The sequence below is a fragment of the Rhyacophila brunnea genome, unplaced genomic scaffold (genome assembly GCF_057557595.1).
Source record: "Rhyacophila brunnea isolate RB1 unplaced genomic scaffold, BYU_Rbru_1.0 scaffold_22, whole genome shotgun sequence".
NCBI classification, from domain to species: Eukaryota; Metazoa; Arthropoda; class Insecta; order Trichoptera; family Rhyacophilidae; genus Rhyacophila; species Rhyacophila brunnea.
Genome location: NW_028232882.1, coordinates 31,120,370 through 31,145,686, shown reverse-complemented (window position 1 = coordinate 31,145,686; position 25,317 = coordinate 31,120,370). Strand labels below are relative to the sequence as shown.

The following is a 25,317-nucleotide window of genomic DNA, read 5'->3' as shown; positions in this document are numbered from 1 at the left end:
ATTTACTTTTTTGAAACTACTGTGGGAATCATTATACAAACTATACACAAATATCTAAAAAGATGAGATTGGTTCCTACAATATATAATAAAAAAAAGATATAATAAAAAAAAAACATAAAAATATTTTATTCATAGACATAGATAATATTATAAAGATTTATACATTCATTAGGTGTCATTTTTTATATAACTATTCCAATAAATACTCAATTTTCTCAGTTTCTACGTATTATTTCTGTGGTTCAATTATTCGGTTAACTTTGGGTCATCAAGGTAACTTTGGCTCACACAATTTATAGAAAAGTACCTGATTATTGTAAATGAATATGGTAAATTATTATATGTGGTTGGGCCAATTATGATTGCTTTTATCTCTATATTTCCTTTATACCACAAATCCATCGTCCAGGCGACCAGCAGTTACCGTGATTGAATAACATTCAGTTACTTTAAGTTACCTCAAGAGTTATGACAACTGGTGAGCATGGACTTGTGACAGCTAGACCGTCCTTTAATGAGTTATTTAAAGCACATACGGATTGATTCAAAAAAGTTAAGTGCAGGGCTTAATGATTTAAAAAAAACTAACCTAAACCATCTGTAGTATTATATTGTATTCTTAATTCAACGAAAACAAAATAAATAATTATGACTGAAAAAGTATACAATATGTTTGTCAAATCGTTCATTGCATACCTTAACTATTATGGTTTAGTTTAGGTAGAGTTAAACTGATTTTTAAAAACTAATCAACACCATCTGCAATTTGTATTCTAAATGTAAATAACTATGACTGACAAAGTTTGGTATGCACTGTCTCTGTCGGATCTTAACAGCTTACCTCCACCCTTCACCATTGATCGAGAGAATATAACAAACCATACGCATTACTATTTGATGTATTTTAAATTTATTATATTTTCGTAAAGGTAAAATATTGGGAGCCAAAGCTAATTTGATGGATTCTGAAATGATAAACGCCATAATAGTTATTACATAATAATATTATTATTGAAAAATTTATTTGAGATCAAATATATTAGTAGATTTTTGACGCACTATCTTTAGTAACAATTTCAAATGTTTAAGTGGACGATTTATAATTCTACATTTTTGTTAAAATTCCAATTAAAAATTTCTTTATTATTTTATTTAACTATGTTTTTCTACTTGGTCAGGGGGTCTGATTAAAGCTACAAAATGGTTAATTTTTTGTTTCTATTTTTTTCTCCTTAAACAACAACAAAAACATTTATGTTTCGTTCTACAATAAATTGAATCTGGAAATGTACATAAATACACATATATAAATAATGTTTATACTAAGTAGAGTAAATGCTGATATCATGTTTTGTTTAGATATGAATAATATGTTGAATTCATTTTGATAATTAATACAGTTGGATATGAGAGAGATATTTCGCTGTTTAAATATTACAAGGTTTTATGTTACATTTTCTATGTTAACATTAATCAAATATAAAATCCTAAAAGCTGCAGTAATACAAGGTCCTAAGTAATTTTCACCAAATTGAAAAAAACTTAACATAGCACCTTGTAACATTGATGCAGCTCTTTTTGATTATAATATTTAAAACAAACCTATGTCACATATTTTTTTTAAATTATACGCAAATTTTAAAAATAATAAAAATTGTTAAAAACAGTAATACGATTTATTAATAATACTGACATATTTTTATTGGTGACCTATATTAAAAGTACTAAACATATTTTACGATGAATGCAGTGTGTTTATTGTATATTTAAAAATTACTTAAACCTTAAACGAATGCAGTATTGTTATGTCAGTAAAAAGAAAAAAAATGGATTACGTGCGGAAAATTCTGTGCCGTGCATGGTAACACTCCATGAGAATACGATCTTTAATCTATAGTTCCATTATTTAACGTACATACCACACTGCACGTCTAGCAGCGGTCCTCGTATTCTAATGGAAAGCAAATGTATTTGTATTTCAAATATTAAAAAAGTAAAGGAACCTAATAATCATATCGACAGACCACTGCACTTTTAAATTCGTAACCAGATATTTTTTTCACTCAAAGAAAATTCACGTATAAAATAAGGAGGTGGTTATTCGACATCACACGTAGTTTGTGGTTCCTTGACACGTGTCATCTTCCTGGCATTCGTCTCTGAAGACCCTTATTAATATTTATATAGACCCTTAGGCATAAAGTCCACTAAAGCAGGCTTGTGGAGCGCTCGCGCATTTTCTATGTAAATCATCGAAAATAAACGTAATCAAATACGCCAGCGCACACTGGATTTGACGACGCCTTGGGGCAGGCGGGCGCCCCATGAGTCACCGTTTTTCGCTTCTCAGCGATATGAATTAACGAAAATAAAACGTAGTCCATTCATTGAACACGGCAAGCAAAATCACGCTCCTCGAAGCGTCGTCGACAGACGGGCGAGAAGCCATTATATAAGAACAGTGAACTCTTTGTTTAGTTATTGCGTGTCCGATATTAATTACAAGCCCCGATAAATTTAATAATATTTTTATTACTTTGTTATGAGAGAGGCTGATAATAATAATTATTTTGTGCTCCTTGGGCCCCTTATTACATAGGTGAAGGGTAATGCGCGGGTGGGAGGGGGCCTACTCAGTAGTGAGCGCACCGAACGCTTTTTTAGTGGGCTTTATGCCTTATGGCTCTGAAATCTAACCACTATGTCAATATAGGCCTGATGATGGATTTATATAGTTTAATTTCATTTGAGACTGAGTTTCTATATATACTTCAATATGATTTGTTTGCCAGAGCAACATTATTTTTGGCTGAGTTTGATGTATAATCCCAAACAAATCAATTCGTCAACCTCACCTTACAATCAGATGATTAGCTGATAATTTATGATGCGATTATCGTCATGGTTCCAACTTAGACGACTATACTAGACAGGTGAAGGTATAATTGAATACCATAATGAATTACAGAATAAACATGACGATGTTATGCGCGTGGATTGTCAAAATCGAAAATCATTTTGCTAAATTTTATTCAAATGAAATTATTATCTGCTAAACACTCATATGGAGTTTCCAAGTATCTGAACTTTGAAGGTAATGTCCCGACTCCCGATACACAATCTGCAATCCCCGATTAACATAGAGAAAGAAAACAAACTACCTACTTAATGAAATATATCAATAATATAATTGCATTTTTTTTATTATTTTTTAGTAACTGAATAAGATGCATTATTTAACTTAAATGGATTTTGCGGAAGATGCTTTGATCCTTCTAAAGACATTGAATAATTTTATTCAAATTGGAAAAATATCAGCGTATTCATCAGTGTTGATTGTTATATGTTTTTAGTTGTTATTGCTATGTTTTCAAATTCTGATGTATCTGTATTGATAATTATTTCATAATCCTATCGTTTTTCGCAATTTCAAATAGGGATTGCAATACTAAACGATAATATTAATACCGGTACTCGTTAAAACATGTAAAAAAATCAGTATTAATCAACCGTAGATATCTCTTTAAATACATAATATTCTGCTGGCCTTTTAAAACATGCATAGATACTAATACGATAGAACTGCTGATTATACAAATACATTGAAATGTCAGTCTGCCTTTCTTGTATCCTTATTATTTTTTTTTAATTATTTTATAAATGGTGTTTTTAAAAAGTGGTTGCACTCTAAATATTGACGGAAAAGAGCTTTATACTCAATCATAATATAAGTAGGCAATAAAGTAGAAAGTACTGAAAAAAATAACATTTAATTTTTTTTGAACCAATCTCCTCTGGTATCAATAAATACTGGAATATCGGTTTTAAAATACCGGTATTGCAATCCCTAATTTCAAACAATAAAAATTGTTACAATTATTTTCCTGAAGCACGTACGCTGCATTATAACATGCCTTTTTAACGAATAGCTATTGCAATTAAAATTAATTGATAGACGTGTATATTTTAAAAAAATCCATCGAGCCATTATAAATTTTTATGTTGTACGTTGCAATTTTGAAACACTAATTAGTACTCTTTTATTACGTGAAATAATCATATTGTTAATTAAATTAGTGTTTGTTTGAAACTTCTGTTCTAGCAAGTGTCTATTAAATGATTTGTTCAAATTCATCACATGCATAATATGTATATATTTATGGTCTTGGATATATGATATTTTCATAATTTTAGCTTGTAATCTTCATATGATAAATAAATCAAAAATCTCTAAATAAATTTACCCAGGCATTGGAAAATTGTGTTCCACTCAGGTATTAAATATTCGGCATTAAAAACTTATTAGAACATTAATTAGTGAATGTAATAAATGAAAATACTCGTATCATTTTTTGGATATCAATAATGACGTATTTTACGATCATGGTTTGTTAATTCGCGGGGTCGCTACCAAAAGTTGGTAAGTCGATAATTTAGATATATAGAGTTAACAGCGGATTATGTGTGTACATATATATATATATATAAATATGTAGAGTATGCTAGAAAGAAATCCAAGATCATCTGATATATTATAGAATATGCATTTAAAATACAAAGAAATTATCAGCATGCCTGATTTTAGAGGACATATTAAACTTTTAAATTGAAATTACTCCATAACGTGATTTATAAACTTACCAACTTTTCGCAGTTTGTTTTCCAATGGTGGAAGTGCATAATGTCTGAAGATGCCTAAAGGTAAATCCCTGGTCGTAAAAAGTACAAAACTAAAATCAATTCGCGTTATAATGATCAAATGATTCTATTTATCATCCGTATATATTATAATATGCAAGTACAAACCAAATCAATAAATTTGACTAGTTTTAAGTAAACATTAAAAAATAATACGGTATCATTTGGGTAGATGGTTAATAAATATATAATATAAATGACAAGCTAACTAAACCAATGTGGTGATTACTTACTTACTGAATTGTGGTAATTGCTAAGTCAAATATGTAGGGCAAACGAGAAGATTATTTAAAATTAAAATAATAGAATATTTAGCAGAGGCTAGAAAGGGTGGTGAAACTTTTACATTCGGAATGCATATTATATCAGTTAATGACCAATTTTTTTTTTCTTCAAATAATGCAACTCCAACACGTCATTATAATAGTGATGATAAACATAAAAAATATTATCTAGACATTATGTTTAAATTTAAAAGGCTCCGGGGTCGTCGTTGAGGGTGGCGAGAGGGTCTGGGGGCGCGCATCCCCTCGGCGCGCAGGTCACTCTGGGGCCCGAACTCGATCCGCTACTGCTAGATTCGGTGCAGTGACAAGCGAGGCAGCTGCCCGTCGAGGGTAGGGCCTCTCCGACTCTGTATAATGTCCCTGCAATCAAAGAAAATAACACAAATAAATTAGACAATGTTACAAGCCAATACGGTAAGATTTCGCCAGTTTTTTTAGGTCCTGCACTATGCTCGTGCCTCTTGCCATTTTTGACATGCTTTGCTGTATGTTTATTTATTTAGAAAGAGTATTACGGCATTACAGCGATTGGCCAATGCGCCATAATACATAACTTATACAAAATTATAAAAAATGACTTAATTACAAATAATAACCAGTATAACAAAAGAGTAGAAAATACAGTATATGCTAATATAGATATTACAGTAAAATGATAAATACAATTATAAATCTAACCTATTTCACACGTCCGTCCACAAACATGACATAGTTAATAAAAAACAAATCAACCTTAATGGTGCCATCAAATAAGTTAATCGCACGATACACAGCATCATGAAACATCACATCTGTTCTGCGACGAGGTATCATGAAGATCGTAGTGTTACGAGTGATATTAGTGGGAACATGAAAATTAATATTTGCCAGTATATACGGATTGTAAATGAACCCTCGAAAAAGTAAAAAGAAATGCTTTAAAAGAGCAATCACTCTTCGGGTGGACAAGGAATGCATTGATAGCATACCCAGAAGAAAACGAGTAGGAAAATTTATTTTATTATCTTTATCATAAGGAAAGAATCCGTATGTCTATAAGTAGAGAAATCTAAGAAATCTATTGTGGACTCGATCCATCTTAATTGTGTGGACGGACCTATTCTGTATGTTCTGTATGTAAGATTAGTCACGACAGAACCAAGGCGTGGAATGGTATTTGGAGTACACTTGACAGCCTCGTGAAGTACTAATGATGATCAAATTCGTCGCTAATGACTGATTTATCTATTTCTAAACAAAAGAGTCTGTGCCGCGGTTATGCATGGAATCTAGATTTTCTTTGATGTAAATGACGAAACTGATTCATCATAAAATAAACCGGTTATTAAAATTATTGAAGTATGTAAAAATCTATAAAAAATGCGTCTTTCTCACAAATTGACGAATTTGAATCAATTAAGCTCTGCCTAAACCAAACTGTAATAGATAAAAAAATATTATTTTATCTATAAAATAACATGTATGACTTAATTGCATAATTTTAGATATTTTATATAATATAGACGAGTATTTTTTGACAATTATCTATAATTGCTTAGTTTCGCAGGATTTAATAGCATTTTAAAAAACTAACCAACACCATCTGTAAACAATAGTCTTATTTCAATAAAAACAAGAGTATGACTGACAAAGTTTAGTGTGCACTACTTATGGCTGATCTTAACAGCCTACATCCACTCTTCGCCACTGAGATACAGTGTTGTCTCTAGCAATTTTATGAATAAAATTAATAATTTAAAAGCTCAGTCTGTCTACAGAGCTTATACGCCACTGTTATATGTTATCTTGCTTGATAATCGATCGTGTATCCATCGTTAATAGAGAACTCAAAATTAAATGCAAACTACAATACCCCAACGGATATCGGTTACGTTTATAAGCCGTAGACGTACCGAACCTTACGAGGGAAAGTATTCGAATAATGTTAACACTAATTTAAACCCAGATATAGCCAAAAACGACGTGTCCATTATTATACAATAATATTTTATAAAATACAATTAATTTCTTTAAATTTTATTAAGGAATACATAATACCTAAATATGTAGAATTATCCACATAATATAATCTAGAAAATCATCACAGAGCGTGGATATTATAGCATAGATATTGGTTGGGCCAATTAGGGTCGCTTTTTACCCACCTACCTCAAATCCGGTAAATACAAAAATGGGTCATTAGTCGGCCGTGATTAAATAACGCCAGTTAGCTCAAGTTACCTCAACACAACGGGTGCGTGTAGGCTTGTTACAGCTAAATAATTATAATAATTTAAATTTAATTAATTAATTTAACTTCTGTCTGCCGATGACGTCGTCCTATACGATAACTCAATCGAGGATATTAAAGAGACTATCAACAGGCTGCATGACAATCCGTCTTGCGTTGGTTTGAAAATCAACGCGAAGAAAACCAATGTTTTGTGCAATAGCACTTGTCCTGATTCAGATTTCTCTCTGATTAGCGACGGGAAAAACATCGAGAGTGTCGATAGCTTCAAATACCTGAAGGTACACATCACGGGAGATGGCATTTTGCAGAGAGAACTCGCTATCCGATTCAACTCAATGCGGAGTATCTAGAACTCACGATTGTATTCAGTCAAAACCAAATCCCGTCTATTCGATGATTGTATTCTGACGGTGCTGTTTTAGGGTACCAAATCATTAACACCTTACGAAGGCTTTGCAACAGATACTGGGTGTGCGATGGTATGGCTTTAGGAGTAACATGCAGATGAAAGAACGCATCGAGCAGCCTCTCATCACACTGTCAATGAAGATTTGACGTTTGACCTGGCTCGGCCACGTACTGCAGACGCTTGAAGAGAACCTCAATCGGTGTCTTGGAAGGCCACTAAATACTATCTATTGAGTGTATACGGCGGAGCTACGGGATGCTGGTATAACCTGGAATGACGTAAGAAGACTGGCTAATGACAGGGATTCTTGGAAGCGTTGTGTCCATATGCTCTGAGGAGCGGATATGACTAAAGAAAAAGAAGAAAAAGATACTTATCTCCTTTTTCTATCGAAGAAAGGGAATTAACCTTGATCATAAAGATCCACAAATTCATTTTCATTTATTATCAGCACGTGCATCCTTAAATTTAGCTAAATTATTAATGTAATAACATTATAGGTGTTGAAAGAGTTAAAAAATATTGTATAAAGTCTTATATTATAAAGGTGAAGATTTAACTGCGATTATTCACCGTATTAACCGAGCCTAAATAACAATTTCGTAGACTTGTCTACGGCGTAGAGCTCAGCGTAGCTCCGGCGTAGAGGCAGTAAAAACGACGTCGAGTTTATGATTCTTTAATAACAGAATCCATTATATGGCAAGCAAGTTACTATTTTTTACGAGCAGTTAAATTTTGTGTATCATGGAATATTATGCAAAATTCGATGAAAGCATGTTTTATGGCTACATTTCACTAACATAACATACGTCTCAGAACTTATTTGAGATTTATAAGGGTTGATAAAGTAAAAAATAAAGTGATAACTTACAAGACTTTACAGAGATTGTGGTGCAAGTAGGGACATCTTGCAACAGAATATGATAGATGCAATTATATAATTTTATTATTTTTAATTACATTAATACCCCGTTTACACGTGCATGGATTTACTGCTGTTAGTACGTATTACGCAAGTTGCATTCAAATAAGTTCAGAAGCTTTTGAATTTGTATGTAATTTGTGAATAATAATTATTGGTACTTGTATGGCGGATGCGCTAGCGCAGTAGAACGATAGGGGCGAATCTGCCGGAAGAAATATTAATGCTTCAAATACATTATGATGCACGTCGCGTACTGTCATGCTGTCACGGCTACAAATTTATTCTATGGTTTCGTCATTCCGCAGAATATTTTGAACGATCACTATCTCTATAAATTCAATGATGATGGAGAGTGCTAATACTTATGTATTAGTATTTTGAATTATTATTCATTATTCACGCTAATTTCAATTAATTTCAACAGTTTCTACGTGTGCGTACGTTAAAATTATTTGCAATATTATATCCATAGTTAATATTTTGAACAGAACCCAAGCTACAGATCATTTAAAATTTCAAAATGTGCTACGGATGGCATGGGAACATCGATTAAACAAGAAGACAATACACACTTTTTCCCCGTAGTGGCAGCTTATTGTATGTCACGTGATAGTAGGCGACATGCACCTCAATCTGATCAAAACTTCATACACAAAACAAAGAGTGGTTGTCTCAATAACAGGCATACACAAAAGGTACAATTAAATCAAATAATAAAAAAATACCAAGAAAAACGACATTACACGCTTATCCCGTAGCGGTGACATCACGTGAGAGTACGCGACGGGCATCATAACATAATATATTTGAACCTTCACTACACCGAGCTGAACATTTTGAAGTTTACCGATTATCTACGAAAATATTCGAACCTGTTAAATAGACCATACAAGTGTAACATCGCGTCTCGTTTACGCTTGAAGAATGAGATTGGAGAGACAGTCAGCACTTTTACGTTTAATCAATTATTATTGCAATAGTTTTTAGTACACACTATTGATGCCAGTAAATCCATATTAATTAGGACGCACGTTGTTCAATTATTGATAAAGTATATGACGTCAATCCAGTAGGTGCGGGTTCGAGTTCCTCCGAGCGACATATTTTTCTAAAAAAATCTAGTGGGTATTTGAGGTTTTAATGTATATTACGTAAACAATTCAAAAAAGCCTCTCTGCCATCTGCAAGAGACACGTCATCCAATTCTTCGACCACGTGGTAAGAAAAGTATGATGCAGGAGTGATCTGAAAGGGAGGAGGTTGTGAAGGGTTGCGCCTTCCATATGAAGTGACACCATCAATAAGGCGACTGAATCAACAACTCTTCAGTGTGAATATTCGAGGTTTTCGTATAAAAGACATGGGTTACTGTAACGGTCGTGGTAAAACCGCAGAATGACAGCCTCTGATTCATTTGGTTATGGGTTTGAATTTCCAGTCTGTCAAATTCACATTTTAGACTTTTATTCGTGATTATTAAATTTCTTAACTTCTTCAAAATTTTGAGCCAATTACAAAATATTAATATAAAGCTTTATCAAATTGCAATTGCAATATCGACTATTGAATGTATAATATGCGTAAATGAGCATATTATAAAGTGTGCTAAGCCAACAGTTAGTGAAAATAAAATGTTTATAATGTCATTTTTAGCTTCCTAAAAGCTCCGCCACCAAGAGCTTTTTGTAATGAATTAAAAAAAAATATTTTTAGATCACAAGTAATATATTTACGAAATCAATAAAAATATTATTATATTTTTACTCTCCTGTTTCTGTCTCTAGCCTAGCTCTAATTTTTCTAGCCCTCTTTTATTCAATATTTTACTGAAAGCACTTAACGATATTTAATAAACCATTTCTTTCATTCAACGAATAATTCACAAGAATTTTAGAATGTCACATTTCATATATTGAACATACATACTTGAAAACACCTCAGATACCCACTAAAAAAATTAATTACATTTGAAAAGATACAATGCTCGACGGGCTTTAAACCCGTATAACCACTGGTATCGCGCCAACTGTGAATTAACCAATTATGCTACGAGCCTCCTATCCAATGACGACAATTTAAACTAGAAGGTCCTACATGAAATGCTTATCAAATCGCTTAACAATATACTTCACAAATAAGTAAACTACTTACCCATAACTAGACATCCACTTCTGGAAGGTTCAGTAGCTTCAGTGGAAACCCGACTTCCTTTGTCATCTGTAATTCCATCTCGTAAAGACAATTTTAAATCGCTCTCACTAGACGGCATTTTTTTCTCGCCGCCATTTTCTTTTAATGACGTCACCATAGTTTGCGTCGCATCTATACCACCACCTTTCAATAATACATCGTCACTGTTGTCAATATTATCACTGGTTGTATTGAAATTCTCGACACTCGAAGTGACATATGAGTGGTATTCTTTTGTTTTTTCTGTTTTGGGTGAGTTTTTTGTTTTCGACAGTTGGCGCCCCTGTTTGTATTGTGAATATTTCTTGACGGCCATTTTGTTTTGTTTGCGTTCCAAATTTGAATGTGCCGTGACGTTGGTGGCTAGCGGGCCGCTGGAAGATGGCGCCGCCCCGTTTGATGTGGTCACCAAAGGTTTAGTGTTTGCAGAATTAAATGGCGTCGTGTTTGCGTGCCACGTCGTCGATTTCTCTGTAGACGTAGTCTTGCGGAAAGAGGTCTTCTTTGATTTTCCGTTATAGGTCGTCGGGGGCGGATTGTTCTCAAGGGATAACGATGAGTTTCCTGACGAATAGAAAGTAAACTTTGATCACCTATCATAATATTTAAACTTCACTACTATTACAATAGCATTAAACATAATATACCGCCATCGATTTATTGAAGTTATACTTATTTGGGCGCGCTTGAGAAATCAGATCACAGTGTATTTTTGGCGTGTGACAAGTAACACATAATTTATTTTTTCACACGAAAAAAACGCACTCGATTGGATTCGAACCACCGATTGTTCGGTTATCAGCCGAACGCACTACCTTTACGCCACAGTATGATACTGCAATCGTGACGATTACACAGTATAATATAATAGTTTAGAATTGTTCCGTTGCCTAGGCAGCGAATTTATTACTGTCGGCCATTTGCAATTCCTTACGTAAAAAACGATTAAACATCAGTTAGTAATATAAGTTAAAGTGTATAGAAATTAACCAACAGCGTTCCAATAAGCGGTCTTTTTTCTTTAGTGTGTAATTTAACAAGATAATTAAGAGCTAGTCAATGAATCTAGTTTATCACAAGTTTTGTTTTTGTTTTGTTACGCCAAAGAAGTATAACTTTTAATGCGCGTACATAAGTACACGCACCGATTTTTTTAAAATTAAATTCATTTTGTATTTTCCACAATATAATAAATAATTGATTGCATTACTTGTCAATCAATCAATACAAGTTAAATAATAATTATTCATAAATTGTGATACAGACCTACAAACTTATCTATAGAAAGGTCAAAATGGAACTACGGACTATGGACGCCATTTTTAAAACGTCATTCGAATGTCAGATTCTGTCCAGTTGCCAGTCTTGATTGGGTAGTTTTCGACTGTGGCTCCCCCATCCATTCTTTAGATAAGTTTGTAGGTCTGTACCTATTTCATTCCAATTTCAATTTCTTTTATCATGTCCGATCCTAATAAGATCATAAACATAGGCCTCCATAGAGTGGAGGTTTGTATTATGTACCTAACAGAATTTTGTATTCACGAAAAATGGATATTAGCCATTTGCTCAACCTATTGGGTCCATACTCTGACTTCAAACATAAACTTAAAAACAAAATGTGTATTTGCCAGACCTAGGTTTTGAACCTGGGAACCACGTCATTATAAGCCGACGCGTAAGCCGCACGGCCGCCGTGAACGTTTCAAAATACTTTAAAGGGATCGAAATGGACCGGAACGCACAATCACGAAATTACCGTAACGTCTCGTGGAAACAATAATTTGACAACCTGAGATTTGAAGGCAATAATCACACTTATTTTTTATAAAATATACACGTACCTAATTAGATAAATAATGTGTCAATATTTTTGGAAAATTATCGAGCGCTCCAGTTCATAAAATTATCCATTACAAGCGCTAAAATACACATATAAAATTATAAAGGTACTGACTATCGACTGAATTTAACAACTATTAAAATCAATATGAATCTTGTACTAATGGCAAACGGAGCTACAAAATTTTAACAAACAAAAAAAAGACGTAAATGGGCATTTTCGCCAAAGTTTGTACATTGCGTTTTTGGCATGTCCCATGACTTTGATTGATTTTTTCATAGTTATTATATTATAAAATGTTGGAAAGTTATGTACTTTTAACATGCAAATTTATTAATTTACTCTATTCAATCAGTTAAATACAACTATCTGACCTGTATATATTTTTAATTGATTATTTAGATCGAAAGGTAGTGCGTTTTTACCATGTCCCACCCATAAATTCAAATAAACAAAGTCTGATTTCGTCATTAATTTTGAGTGTGTAAAATTAAATTCGTAGTGTTTTCAACAGCTTACATTATATATTTTTGGAAAATATATAGTTTTTTCGTAAATTTGTACCAATATTGAAAAAAAATCACGTTTAAAGTGTGTCCCAGGATATTTGAAAAAGTGGAACTCCACATTCCGTTACCACGATTTTAGCATGAAGGCGAAAAATTTTCACTATAAATATGTTTTTTTTTAATGTAGCAACATTTTTGTATAACACTGATCGCCATGTACACTTTAAATTGTTGGTGTGTGTCGGTATCGCTATCGGAACAGGTTGCTTTCTGGGTTGGTCATTTAAGAAGTTCCACTACTGTTACCACGATTTATAAGGTAAGAAAACACATATTTCTATTTCACATACTACACATATGGAGCTTATCTTTCATACTACAGATATAATAAAACATATCGCAGGTTTAACAATAAAACTAAGCTAAATTTTGGCTTCAAACACTTCTGAAACAGAATCCGTTACTTCCACTCCGAAACTATATTGGTGGTAACGTATATGTGGAATGTAAAAGTAACGAAATGGCATGCATAAAGTTGGGTTTACAGTGTGTGTTTAGTTCTTCATAGATTATAAAAAAAATTATTTTGTCTGTTCGTATGAAAAACAAAAATATTTTCATTAAAAAATATAAAAAATAACCTGACTATAATATAATAATATAATAAAGATTAAAAAAGTATGTGATATGTCTGAATACGCAAAAATAGCGCACATAAAAGTATGGAGATAAAAAAAAACAACAGAAGGAAAAGAAAAAACACCAGACTGAAATAATTGCGAGACAGGCACTGGCTCTGTCATACTCTTTCTGTTATACGCCACCAAAATTTTAAAACTTCTCCATACATTTTAGGCATAGAAATTTATAAAAATGTATGAAAAAGTATTTTTTTGTCACGTTTAACAGAAATGTGTACTCGATTAGATTTAATACCTAGAACTGTAGGTATTCACGAAATGTCAGAAAAGTACGTCTTGATTACAATCAACCTGTATAGCTACATTTTATGTTGATGAATACAATTAAATTTCAAGACAACATAAAGTCGAACTTGGTTATTACGAGGAAGATGGGACCGACTGAATTTGCTTGTTATAAGCGTTACTCGTTATATCAGAGAATAGGTATTTTTAAATGAGCATGTCACATTACACAAAAAGCCGAAAATAAAAAATTTGGAAACCATCGTAAAAATCCCCGAAACGAGCATGGCATTCATAAACTACAAAAGAAGTTGTTTATTGTAATTAACGCTGGTAGGTACCTACGGACTTCACAAACCTTGGATTTTTCAACCATATGCGTGGATACTTTTTTATTATTGTCGGTGAAACACCAATAAGGTAGGTACTTAGACACTTTACTAGTGTCATAAACGTAATCCGACCCCGGCGGCATCCTGTCCAATCGGATTTTATTGCTTAGGGTCGAAATGTTTTAAAACGGTCGACACATTAACAGTATTTTAGCTCGGTATATCCGATAAGTTGCTCGTTATAACAGTGAAAGAATTAAATGTATGGCGAAAATCATAAACCAATTGTCAACAAATGTTTCGTTATTACATCCGAGATCTCGCTATGTCAGAGATCGTAATAACCGAGTTTGACTATAATTATTTTCGTAAAAGTTATATACTCCGTGCCGCGCTAGGAACTCGCGTCTGAATCCCTTGCTGATTTTTTTTTTCATATATTGTTAATTTGCTTAAAAATATTTTTTATCTGAGTTACAAATAATATAAATGCCAAATAAAGTTATGGTAATGTATAGTGTGTCAAAATTATTACCTACCTTATTTTACAAGTATTGTGAAATTTATTATAAAATATGTCTATTTTAGTGATTAAGTTTGATTTGTTTTGTTATTTTGACGCACGTTGAATATTTATCTGTCTATCAAAAAATTCAAATAAATTTCATAAAACAAAAATTTGTTTTTATGGTAACATGTAACTTAAGCTTTACAAATTACACTCCGTTACCATTTCGTTCCATTCCGAAAATGTCCCCAAAAAAGTTGAACGTTAACTATTTTTCATTTGATTATTAAATAACGAAACTTATTTATTTTTCCAATAAAATTTAGTAAAAGTGATTATTGTCTTTAAAAAAATAGCAGAACGAACATTGATTGGTTTTTTCAAATACTAAAGGAAAAATGCTCTGCCATTATAGACATAGGGTAACGGAGGGGAACGAAATGTGCCCAAGAATTAAAATTCAATAATATTTTTTGACTATTTGTAGTTTTATTTTGAAGTGTATGGTTTTTTTAATCTAATAGAGCTCTTTTAAGTGATAAAAAGTGTTTCATTCATGTTTTAAAAGCTAAGTTTCGTAGTCACGGAACGGAAACTTATTATGCCCAATTTCATAATAAAAATGATATAAATATTGTATTAATCAATATTTTGCTGAAAAATTGCTATCACCAATTCAGCAATAGAACAAGGAATCTGCTAGCTATATAAAAATGGTTAATTTGAGTGAAAAAATAATATTACCCAAATTTCAAACATGTACAAACTTTGGCGAAAATGCCCAAATACCAATTTTGTCGCATTTAGAAAATTTGCGGTATCATACTGTCAAAATGAACGTCTCTTTACTTAGATTATTTGACAAGTTTGTATAAGCTTTCATTATTTAATACAAATTTTAGCTTAAAGTAATGTAAATTCATTTAAAGTACACTATAAATAATGAATGGCGAAAAATGTCTTGAGTAACTGCTCCTGAAATATTTCTAATAAAAAAAATACTAATGTTCACATCTAAATGTATGGTTTCGCGATACGCCCGATAAATACAGGATGTATTGAGGCCATTAACTGCAATGTCTCAATGAATAATGTGACTTAAAATTCCACTTTGACTAACATTTTTGTCATAGATTCTTAGGTGTTTAAAATTATATATTTTTAATAAAAAAAATCATAGATTCTCAATAATTATTGTATATATTAATTACAGCAATTATTTATTGTACACAATAAAAATAGGAATTAATTAATTATAACCTAACAAAACTTCGAGCTAAATTCTTTCACGTAGACCTAAACGTCCCCAATATTATTGGCAGAGGTAGAGAAATACGTTTAGGCTATTAGCGGACCGTGTGGCGTAATTAAAAGTTGTCCAGGACTGACCGCAGAGGGAGTAGGGCTGCGAGCTGGGGCACGGACCGGGGGCCGCGGGTGGGCACTCCTGCCACCAACAGAACATCTCCCCGTCCAGGCAGAGACAAAACTCGCACGGGTCCTCTCTCCAGATCTGTGAACAATTAAAAAAAATAATGTCATTATTTTGTTACATCTTGAAAGTTTTTTTTTTAAATCGAGTTCATTGAATTGGTAAATTAAAACTTTATTATAACTGAGGCAATATAGCATTTTTATTATTTTCCGAATTTAATATTTAAAATAATATTATATATTTGTTTTGGGTATTATACCAATCAAACAATGTTCTTTTGAATCTTTTTATTCTAATCTTGTTGGAAACCAGGATAAATGCTGCCGAAGAGAGTTCATCGTCGTCCGAGCTCGGCATAGTCAAAGCTTTAAACTGGCGTTATTCAAACACACGTGTGCTGTGTGTAGTTACTACGGTGCGTGCTTGTACAAAAATATTAAACATGCATGCTTATCAAACATGCAGATACGTGTTTAGTCACTTTTATGAATTACTAGCGAATACCCGGCATGCGTTGCAATGCCACTCAAAGAAAGAAATTGTTTGTGATTTAATTCTGTTTATTGAAGTGCTTTTGGATAGACAATATTTTTTGTTTTTCCGTCTGGTGCGTAAACGAATTTCAATGCGCCACATACATACAGCTGTCCATGTGAGAAGTATGGATTTTCCAAATTTGGTATAGGAACGCATACGAAAAGAAGAAGATAGAATAGAAAAAGAAGAAGATGATTGTACTAATTCAGAAACCGTCGCGGGTATGCGCACAACAACTGACAAAAGTTTCATCGCAATCAAATGAATGGTATAGAAACACATACGGGACAAACCAACAAACAAACAAACATTCATTTTTTTATATTTATACAAGCTGAAGTACCCGGCTTCGCACAGGGTAACTTCGTGGATACATTTATCTTAGATATTTAAAAAATAATAATAAGTAATTATCTTTTTAATATTAAAATCAAAATTATCTGTGTAATACAATATGGCAATATGAAAATAATTCTAATAGGAGTAAAGGTCAAACAAAAGAACACTAAATTTAAATCGAATCCAAAATATGCAAACGTGATTAATGGTATTAATATGTAGTAAAAAATTCAAAATTGGATTGAACAAACAAACAAAAAACTTTGTATTTTATATAATACTAATTTAGAAATCTTCGCAGGTGTGCGCACAACAACTGACAAAAGTTTCATCGCAATCGGATGAATGGTTTAGGAACGCATACGGGACAGACACACAGACATTCATTTTTATGTATAAGATATAGCCTATAACCTTCCCGCAAGTGCAAGCAATAAGTTGACAAAGTTTTATCGCAATCGGATGAACGGTATGGCAGCGCATAAAATACGAACAAACGAACAAACAAACAAATATTGATTTTTATATATTAGATACATGTAAATTTATTTAGATATAAAAACGGATACCCACGGTGGCCGCGCGGCTTAAGCGTTGGACTATAAAGCCGTGGGTCCCAGGTTCAAATCCTGGGTCTGGCAAGTACACATATTGTTTTTCAATTTGTGTGTGTCAGGGTATGGACCTAATAGGTTGAGCAAGTGGCTGACATCCATTTCTCGTAAAAAACAAAATCTGTCAACACAAACCTCTACTCTGTGGTGGCCCATATGATCCTATTAGGATCGGACATGGTCGAAATAAACAAAAAAGAAGAAGATTTAAATTAATATACAGCGCGCGAATGAAACATTTAAAATTTTGCCGCGCAGAAATATTAATTGATCCCGTTCAGAGAGTAAAAAAGAATAGAAGGTACTTTATACCTAAGTATCTAAATACTGCTGTAAAAACTGTTGAATAAGAAATGCAATCTCCTCTCTATTTTCTTACGGTTAAATTATTTTAAACCAAACAAAAAAATAAAAACAAAATTAAAATCTGCGACCAACGCTTATGAAACTTTTCTTAAAGCTGCGAAAAACTTTGTGAAGTAAAATATTACGTTCCTTTAAATGCTCGTGTAAACTGCATTTTGCGCCACGCCAGTGATGTAAAATTTAAAATATTGTATAAACAAATGGTTTGTACTTGGTAGGTAAATGTTTGTTGCAAGCGCTTACGCATGCACGTGTAACACGACGTCTTGATTTAATACCAGTTTAGCATATAGCGCCTGTATACGTGCATGGATTTATTGTGTGTTAATTAAACTATCGCGATAATAACTGTTTGCACCCAAAAGTGCTGACTATCCTGAAATACTGATTAATATGTACCTACACACCGGTGGGGAAGACTCCATACTAGGCGATTATTCAAAGTCTACCATATTATATATTTTTAATTGCATACTGACGTATTTAAAAAATCACCTATATTCCATAAAAAATAATTTTATTTGCTAACTATATCTGTTGGATATATAAGAATGTATTATAAATATATTATGCACATTCCAGAACCATTTGTCAAAGGCTTAAAAAATATCCCATAGCGCACCACCTGCGTATTTATTAGATTATTCTGATCTTTTTTGTATGGACTTAATGTCACGTGACCTTACCATGTCTATCGTATTGTATGAAACACGGTAGGCTCCGATATCTAAGCCTATAACCTTTGCGTATAATACATTTTTATATTATACATAATAATAATATGTATATTATAAAATGTTATTCTTTGAATTAAGAATATAATATATTACAGATGGTGTTGGTTAGATTTTAAAATTCATTAAGCCCTGCCCAACCAAACCATAATCGGTAAAAATTAATTTGTTGTCTACAAAATATCTAAAAGTATGTATGAATTAATGGAACAGTTTTAGACATTTTATAGATATCTATACGAATATTTTTGACTAGTATTTATTATTGCTTTTATTGGGCAGGGTGTAATTGAATTTTAAAGATTAACGCACATATCTACTTATTGTAGTCTTAGTTCAATGAAAACAAATCGTCACTGTTCTGGCAGAAGACACTAATTCAAAAAAATGACATATTGAGTTAGTTATACCAAAATGTTCCTTATTTCAAACTTTACCGTCTGGAAACCTTCTTAATAAATAAACAGTCTTTATTTTAAAGTCATCCTTTTTACTATTACTTCATAAACTCACATGATAGACCATTTCAAACATTTTAATAACTTCAAAGTCAAATTACTCAAAACTAGTATTCTCCAGTTCCAGTGTTCTGCCATAACAGAGACGAAATATTAATTTGACTGGAAAAGTTTAGTGTGCACTATTCATATCTGATCTTACCATCCTACCTTCACCTTCGCCACGACACCACTGCCCTTATTTAACAGTAAATATACCTTGATTGGCTGATAATCATGACACAGATGAGGCAATTTTAAAAATTCAATAAAGCTCTTAAAAGAGAATACAGGTATAGCAATTCAAATGCTCAAAGGTCTGTAATCAAAATATGTAAAGTTTACAACGTTTTTTTAAAGCTGCCATTTTATGTAAATTGGCCTTCACTGCACTAGACGGTGGATCTGGTTTCGGTGTGAAAAACATCGCGCCTCGGAGGAAACTTACAAAATTGCTTCAGGATTACTTACTTGCTTTTCTTTGAATTATTTTATAAGCAAGGAAAAAGGAATAAAATAAGTTTTTCCTTGCGTTAAACTCTTTTGCTTCTTAAATTCAGTAGTCATTATTATTAGCCCTAGAAATATAGCATGAAGATTTTTTTCCCAAGTATTTCATTTATATTTCAGCACTCAATTTAAAATTACCCATTCTTCGAGACCTTTGAAGGTTAGCGGAATATTTCCAGTATTTCTAGAAGGTCAATTTTTGAAATAAACAGTACATATCGTCACTGTATAGACCAAGTGGCGTAACCGTCAAATATCAAATTGTTCAAGACGTGAAAAAAACTATGGGCATTGGATTTACTTATTATTTTATATCATCATCATCATTTGCCGGGGTCAATCCACTGCTGGATGAAGGCCTCCCCAAGCTTCTTCCAACTTTCTCGGTCCTGTGTCGTTTGCTGCCACGTATTTCCGCCGAACTTTACCAGTTCGTCAATCCAGCGGCTTTTAGGGCAACCCTGTGGCCGTTTCGTGCCCCTCGGGTACCACTGGATGACGGCATTTGTCCAGCGGCCGTCCTTTTGGCGAGCAATGTGCCCCACCCATCTCCATTTCAGCTGTTTGGCAACGTCTATTACATCGCGTACTCTTGTCTGATTCCTAACCCATTCGTTTCTCTTACGGTCTCTTATGCCCAACATACACCTCTCCATGCCTCGCTGTGCGACTCTTAGCCTTTGGACATCTCTCGTGTTGAGGGTCCACGTCTTGCAGTCATACGCGAGCACGGGTAGCACACATTGGTCAAACTCCCTACGCTTAAGACACAATGGTAGGTCACTCTTGAAGATACTATTCAGACGTCCGAAAGCACTCCATCCCAGCTTTGTTCTTCGAGCAATTTCATCGTACATGCTTCCGTCTATGGACACCTGCCGTCCGAGATAGACGAAGCTGCTGACTTGCTCGAGTTGGGTGCCATTAATACAGATAATCGCAGGGTCCGAAAAACAGTTCCTCATCACTTTTGTCTTTGAGACGTTTATCTTTAGGCCGACCGTTTGACTGACATCCGCGAGTTCTTGCATTCTACCCTGGATTCTACCTATTTATTATTGTATATATATTATTTTATTACTTACTAATTAAGTGGCTTTCTCTGTACGTACTCTGTGGCTTACGTTTAGAGAGGGTTACAGCATTTGGCTGTAATATTTCTTGTCATGTCGCAAATGGCTTATAAATAGTTTTGAATTATTTTGATATGAAATATTTTTTTGGAATTTATGATACTTGGCTAGTTTGTGTAAGAGTTTGCAATAGGTCCATTACCATCAAAATGTCACTTTGGTGAAAATTGAGGGTTAGGCTACTTGACCTGTACAGTGACGATTCTATAAAAGATATTACCTTGCTTAACAACGTTTTCCCAATCATTTTCTATGGCATTTAGCTATGGAAGCTAAACCAGGAGGTGTCACGTAGAGTTGAAGCTTTCGAGATATGGCTGTATCCAAACCTCAAAAATCCTTGTATTGATAAGGTGACAAAATGTCGACATCGTTAAATGAATTGTAAAGGACCGATAAATTCTACGTAGTAAAATTAGAAAACTACAGTACATCGACCATAATATGAAAAGACACAAATAGAGCATACGGATGGTCAATTGTTAATACCCCGTATCTGACCTATATGACGAAAATGACAATTTCGACTAACTAAAAACAAGAAAAATACTGCCCATCGACTACACAATTTCTGTATCTGTAGTTATTTTAGCCACGTGGCTGGGACACGTATTCCGGATGCCGCCAAAGAGTGCGGCACTTCGTACCCTTGTGGCACAGCCTCAAGGGTTTCGTCGCCGTGGTCGGCCCTCCCTCACTCTGCAGCGGTGCTACAAAAGCGACCTACGTGCTGCAGGTCTGACATGGCGGGAGGCGCAGGACTTGGCGATGGACCGAGGGAAGTGGCACCAACTTGTGCTTGCCCTATGCCTCAATGTTGGGACGTGACAGGGTGGAAGAAGAAGACGTTATTTTAACAAAAATGATACAGCCATTTTAGTAATTAATTTCCCGTATTTGTATTGTATTGCAGAAATAAACCTGTAATAGCCCGATCTTGCTTCTAAAGCCTCAATTACATTGAGCTTCTTTACGAGCTGTTTATTGGCAAATTTACAATCTGCCTGTAAAGTCACCCAGTGTAATCATCGAATAAGCTAATAAGCAGGTTGTAAACACTCTACCGAGAAAAGTCAAAAGCCGGTCAACTTTACACGCTACACGCCGGCGTGTGGGCCTACTGCGTCTGCGCAGTAGAGCGCAGTACCAACCTCCCGGTAAAAAAACGAACTACGTTCTGTCAAAATAGTCACTGGCTTGTGGCTTCTCAGCGAATGGAAAGTTTTGTGTGTAATCATCAAATCGCAGTAGCTGAATTGCCCGCTTTTAAATTCGCCAATAAACAGCTCGTAAAGAAGCTCAATGTAATTGAGGCTTAAGCTGTCAAGCGTTTTGGAGACGTCTGTTGAATTCAGATTTAAAATATCACTTTAGAATTATTTAAAAGGTATTACAGTAAGAATAAGTAGTATAACAAATTTGAATGTTTATCTTTATATGTATATTTCACATTTAATTGGATATTATCATTATATTAGGCGTCATGTGCTTTGCTTTACCACTTTTTACGTTACGACATATTGGCATGCTATGAAGTTACAACATATTGTGTGAACTATTAAATTAACAGTCAGATACGGGATATTAAATATTTAGTTTTTTTAGCTTCCTGCACAGTTTGTAAAAAGTCACTTACGGGATATCAACATAAGGTCATCGATACCCCAATTTGTCATCCAAGCAGCGCTCGAAATGGAAAATTTTACGAACCGGAGCGCTCGATGATTTTACGAAAATATTAATATAGTTATCTAAATTTATGAGTATTTTATAAAAATAAGTGATAGGTTTTTTTGTTTTATGGCCGATCTAGCTCAGACGGTCAAATTATTTTCCTACGAGATTTTATTAATCGGAACGGCGCTCCGGTGCGTTCCGTTCCATTTCGAGCCCTGCATCCAAGGAAAGGTCAACGGTAAACATCACGTTTCGTGGTTTAATAACCTCCATGATTAGCAGAACGCAGCTCCACCAAACATTTCCGGGTGCAGATAATAGAGAAATTGCTCTGATGGTGACCAACCTCCGATAGGAATAACACGACTGACAGTAAAAATATACAAAGTTTAATAATAATCAAGTAATACTGTGATTTTTTGCATTTCAACTTAGCTTACTTTACACAGGAAATTATTATGATGAATGAATCAGGGCAAGGGCATGGCAACTCATGATAAGACAGTAATGGAAATTTAGTCGATATATCGGCTGACGTAAATGTCATTCTATTAGAGGATGTCGCCATTTTTGTTTGAAATGTCATATTCATTATTATTTTGACAGACGTGTAACAGAGTAGGCCAAAATTATTCATTGCGAATTCATGGGTGCCTACTACAAAAATGTGCGAAATTTGTGTAAATAAATTTTACTACTATAACTGTAGGTATTATTTTATTTTTGTATTAAAATATTTGTTAGCGATCTGTCAAGGTTTAATTTACGATTGAATTAATAGCCATAGAAAAATGAAAATTATGTTTTTTGACGAATTAAAAAAAGAACATTACACCAACAAATTTGAAAATAGAAAGAGCCATACACGTTATTTCTGATTTGACATTCGAAATTATTTAAACCATGTTTAAGTTGGTTAAATCCACAAATATGAATATCGTTTATTTTAAAATATATTTAAGTTAAGTATTTATTTTTTAACCATGTGAGAAGATCATAATAAATAAGTCTTCACAGAGTGTAGGATGTCTTAACATTTTTTACGAGAAATTGAGATTAACCACTTCGCAATTTATTAGGTCACACATTGAAAAACAACATGTGAATTTGTCAGACCCGATATTCGAACTCGGTACCCATGATTTTATAAGTTGATGCGGTAGCCGCTCGGCCATAGTGGTGGGATTTCTTTATAAGTATAAAACACTTTCCAATACCTAAAGAATTAAAAACGAAAATAATAAAAGTAACTACCTAATAGTTACCTCCAAACCAATCCACTCTGCACCACAGTTGGTCTTAATCGAGCGTATCACAAAGATGTCCACCCAACACGCCCAAGACTGAGGTCACCACGCACTAGAGTGTGCTTTGACTGAGATTATTGAGAATTAATTTAATATAAAGCGCCTATAGGAGAGATGACCTGGGAGAATTAACAAAAAATATATGATTCTAATTAATTTACATAAACTATGTAAAAACTAAGCTAAAACAATACGGACATACTATACTATATTATCAAGTTCGCAATAAGACGCTGCATTTTTTTTTAAATCATTATAGTTATACGTCGAACTATATAAGGTTTCATTCAAAGTTATAAATGAAAAAGACGGCACTCAGATTCAACACATCAGAATGTGTTCCTCGGTACCCCGGTCAGGCCGATATTATATCAACACATCAGAATGTGTTCCTCGGTACCCCGGTCAGGCCGATATTATATAGTAAAGCTGTGACACATGTGACATCACACAAAAAATATGAAAAATAATTACAAGATAAAAAGAAATTTTTATATACAACGTTTTTAAATTTTCTGTTGAATCATAATATAAACTTGACAATTCTATGTATTAATAATTTAGGACAAATAAGGCAATTTTCAACAAACCATTTCTTGCTATTTTGCAACAAACAAACAAAATATATAGAATACTGAAAAATGTTATTTTGATTTCCATAGTAACCCACGTATATATTAATAATTTAGTTGTTAGGACCCCCCCCCCTTAGCAAACCAATAATAGTGAATTGGATTACGGATTTCTTCCGAAATAACTTTTCATACAACGTGCTTTTTACACGCTTCATAATGACAGTCTTGCATTATCACAAAATGAATCGAAAATACACACACTTACTTGAAAACATCACATAAAAATATATTCTAACAAGTGATAGGTATCAACTGATATGACAGGTATTTATTTGGCGGTAAATCCGCGACTTAATATTAAAAAAATACTTACATAAATATTTAGAAGAATGTAAAAAAAAGTAAAATACCACTTCATTATTTATTTAAAATTAAGGTTTAAGAATTACAAGTTAAAAAAACTTTTACATACTTACAACGTTTTTAAATTTTTTATTGAATTATTATGCTCAAGCTTGTACTTGATATGAAGTAAATAAAAAAACAAACAAATATAGAATACTGAAATGTCATTTTGACATTTCACTTTGATTTCCATAGTAACGCACGTATATATTAATAATTTAGATGCTAGGACCACCCCCTCAGCAACCAATAATAGTCTTTTACTTTTTACGGATTTTTCTGAAATAACTTTCCATACAAAATAGAATTAACTGAAAATGAAT

At 33.3% G+C, this 25,317-nt stretch overlaps 1 protein-coding gene across 2 annotated transcripts in view; it reads right to left on the bottom strand.

Moving 5' to 3' along the window:
• Nucleotides 1-5,093: 5,093 nt before the first annotated feature.
• Nucleotides 5,094-25,317, bottom strand: part of LOC147070345 (uncharacterized) — a 262,340-nt gene continuing 242,116 nt past the window's right edge. For both annotated transcript variants that reach the window (XM_085949681.1, XM_085949680.1), the window contains exons 5-7: nt 16,255-16,378; nt 10,709-11,311; nt 5,094-5,347 (exon numbers count right to left, since the gene is read on the bottom strand). In XM_085949681.1, the coding sequence (XP_085805807.1) occupies nt 5,172-5,347; nt 10,709-11,311; nt 16,255-16,378 (903 nt within the window). In that variant the 3' untranslated portion in view covers nt 5,094-5,171. The remainder of the gene's footprint in view (nt 5,348-10,708; nt 11,312-16,254; nt 16,379-25,317) is intronic.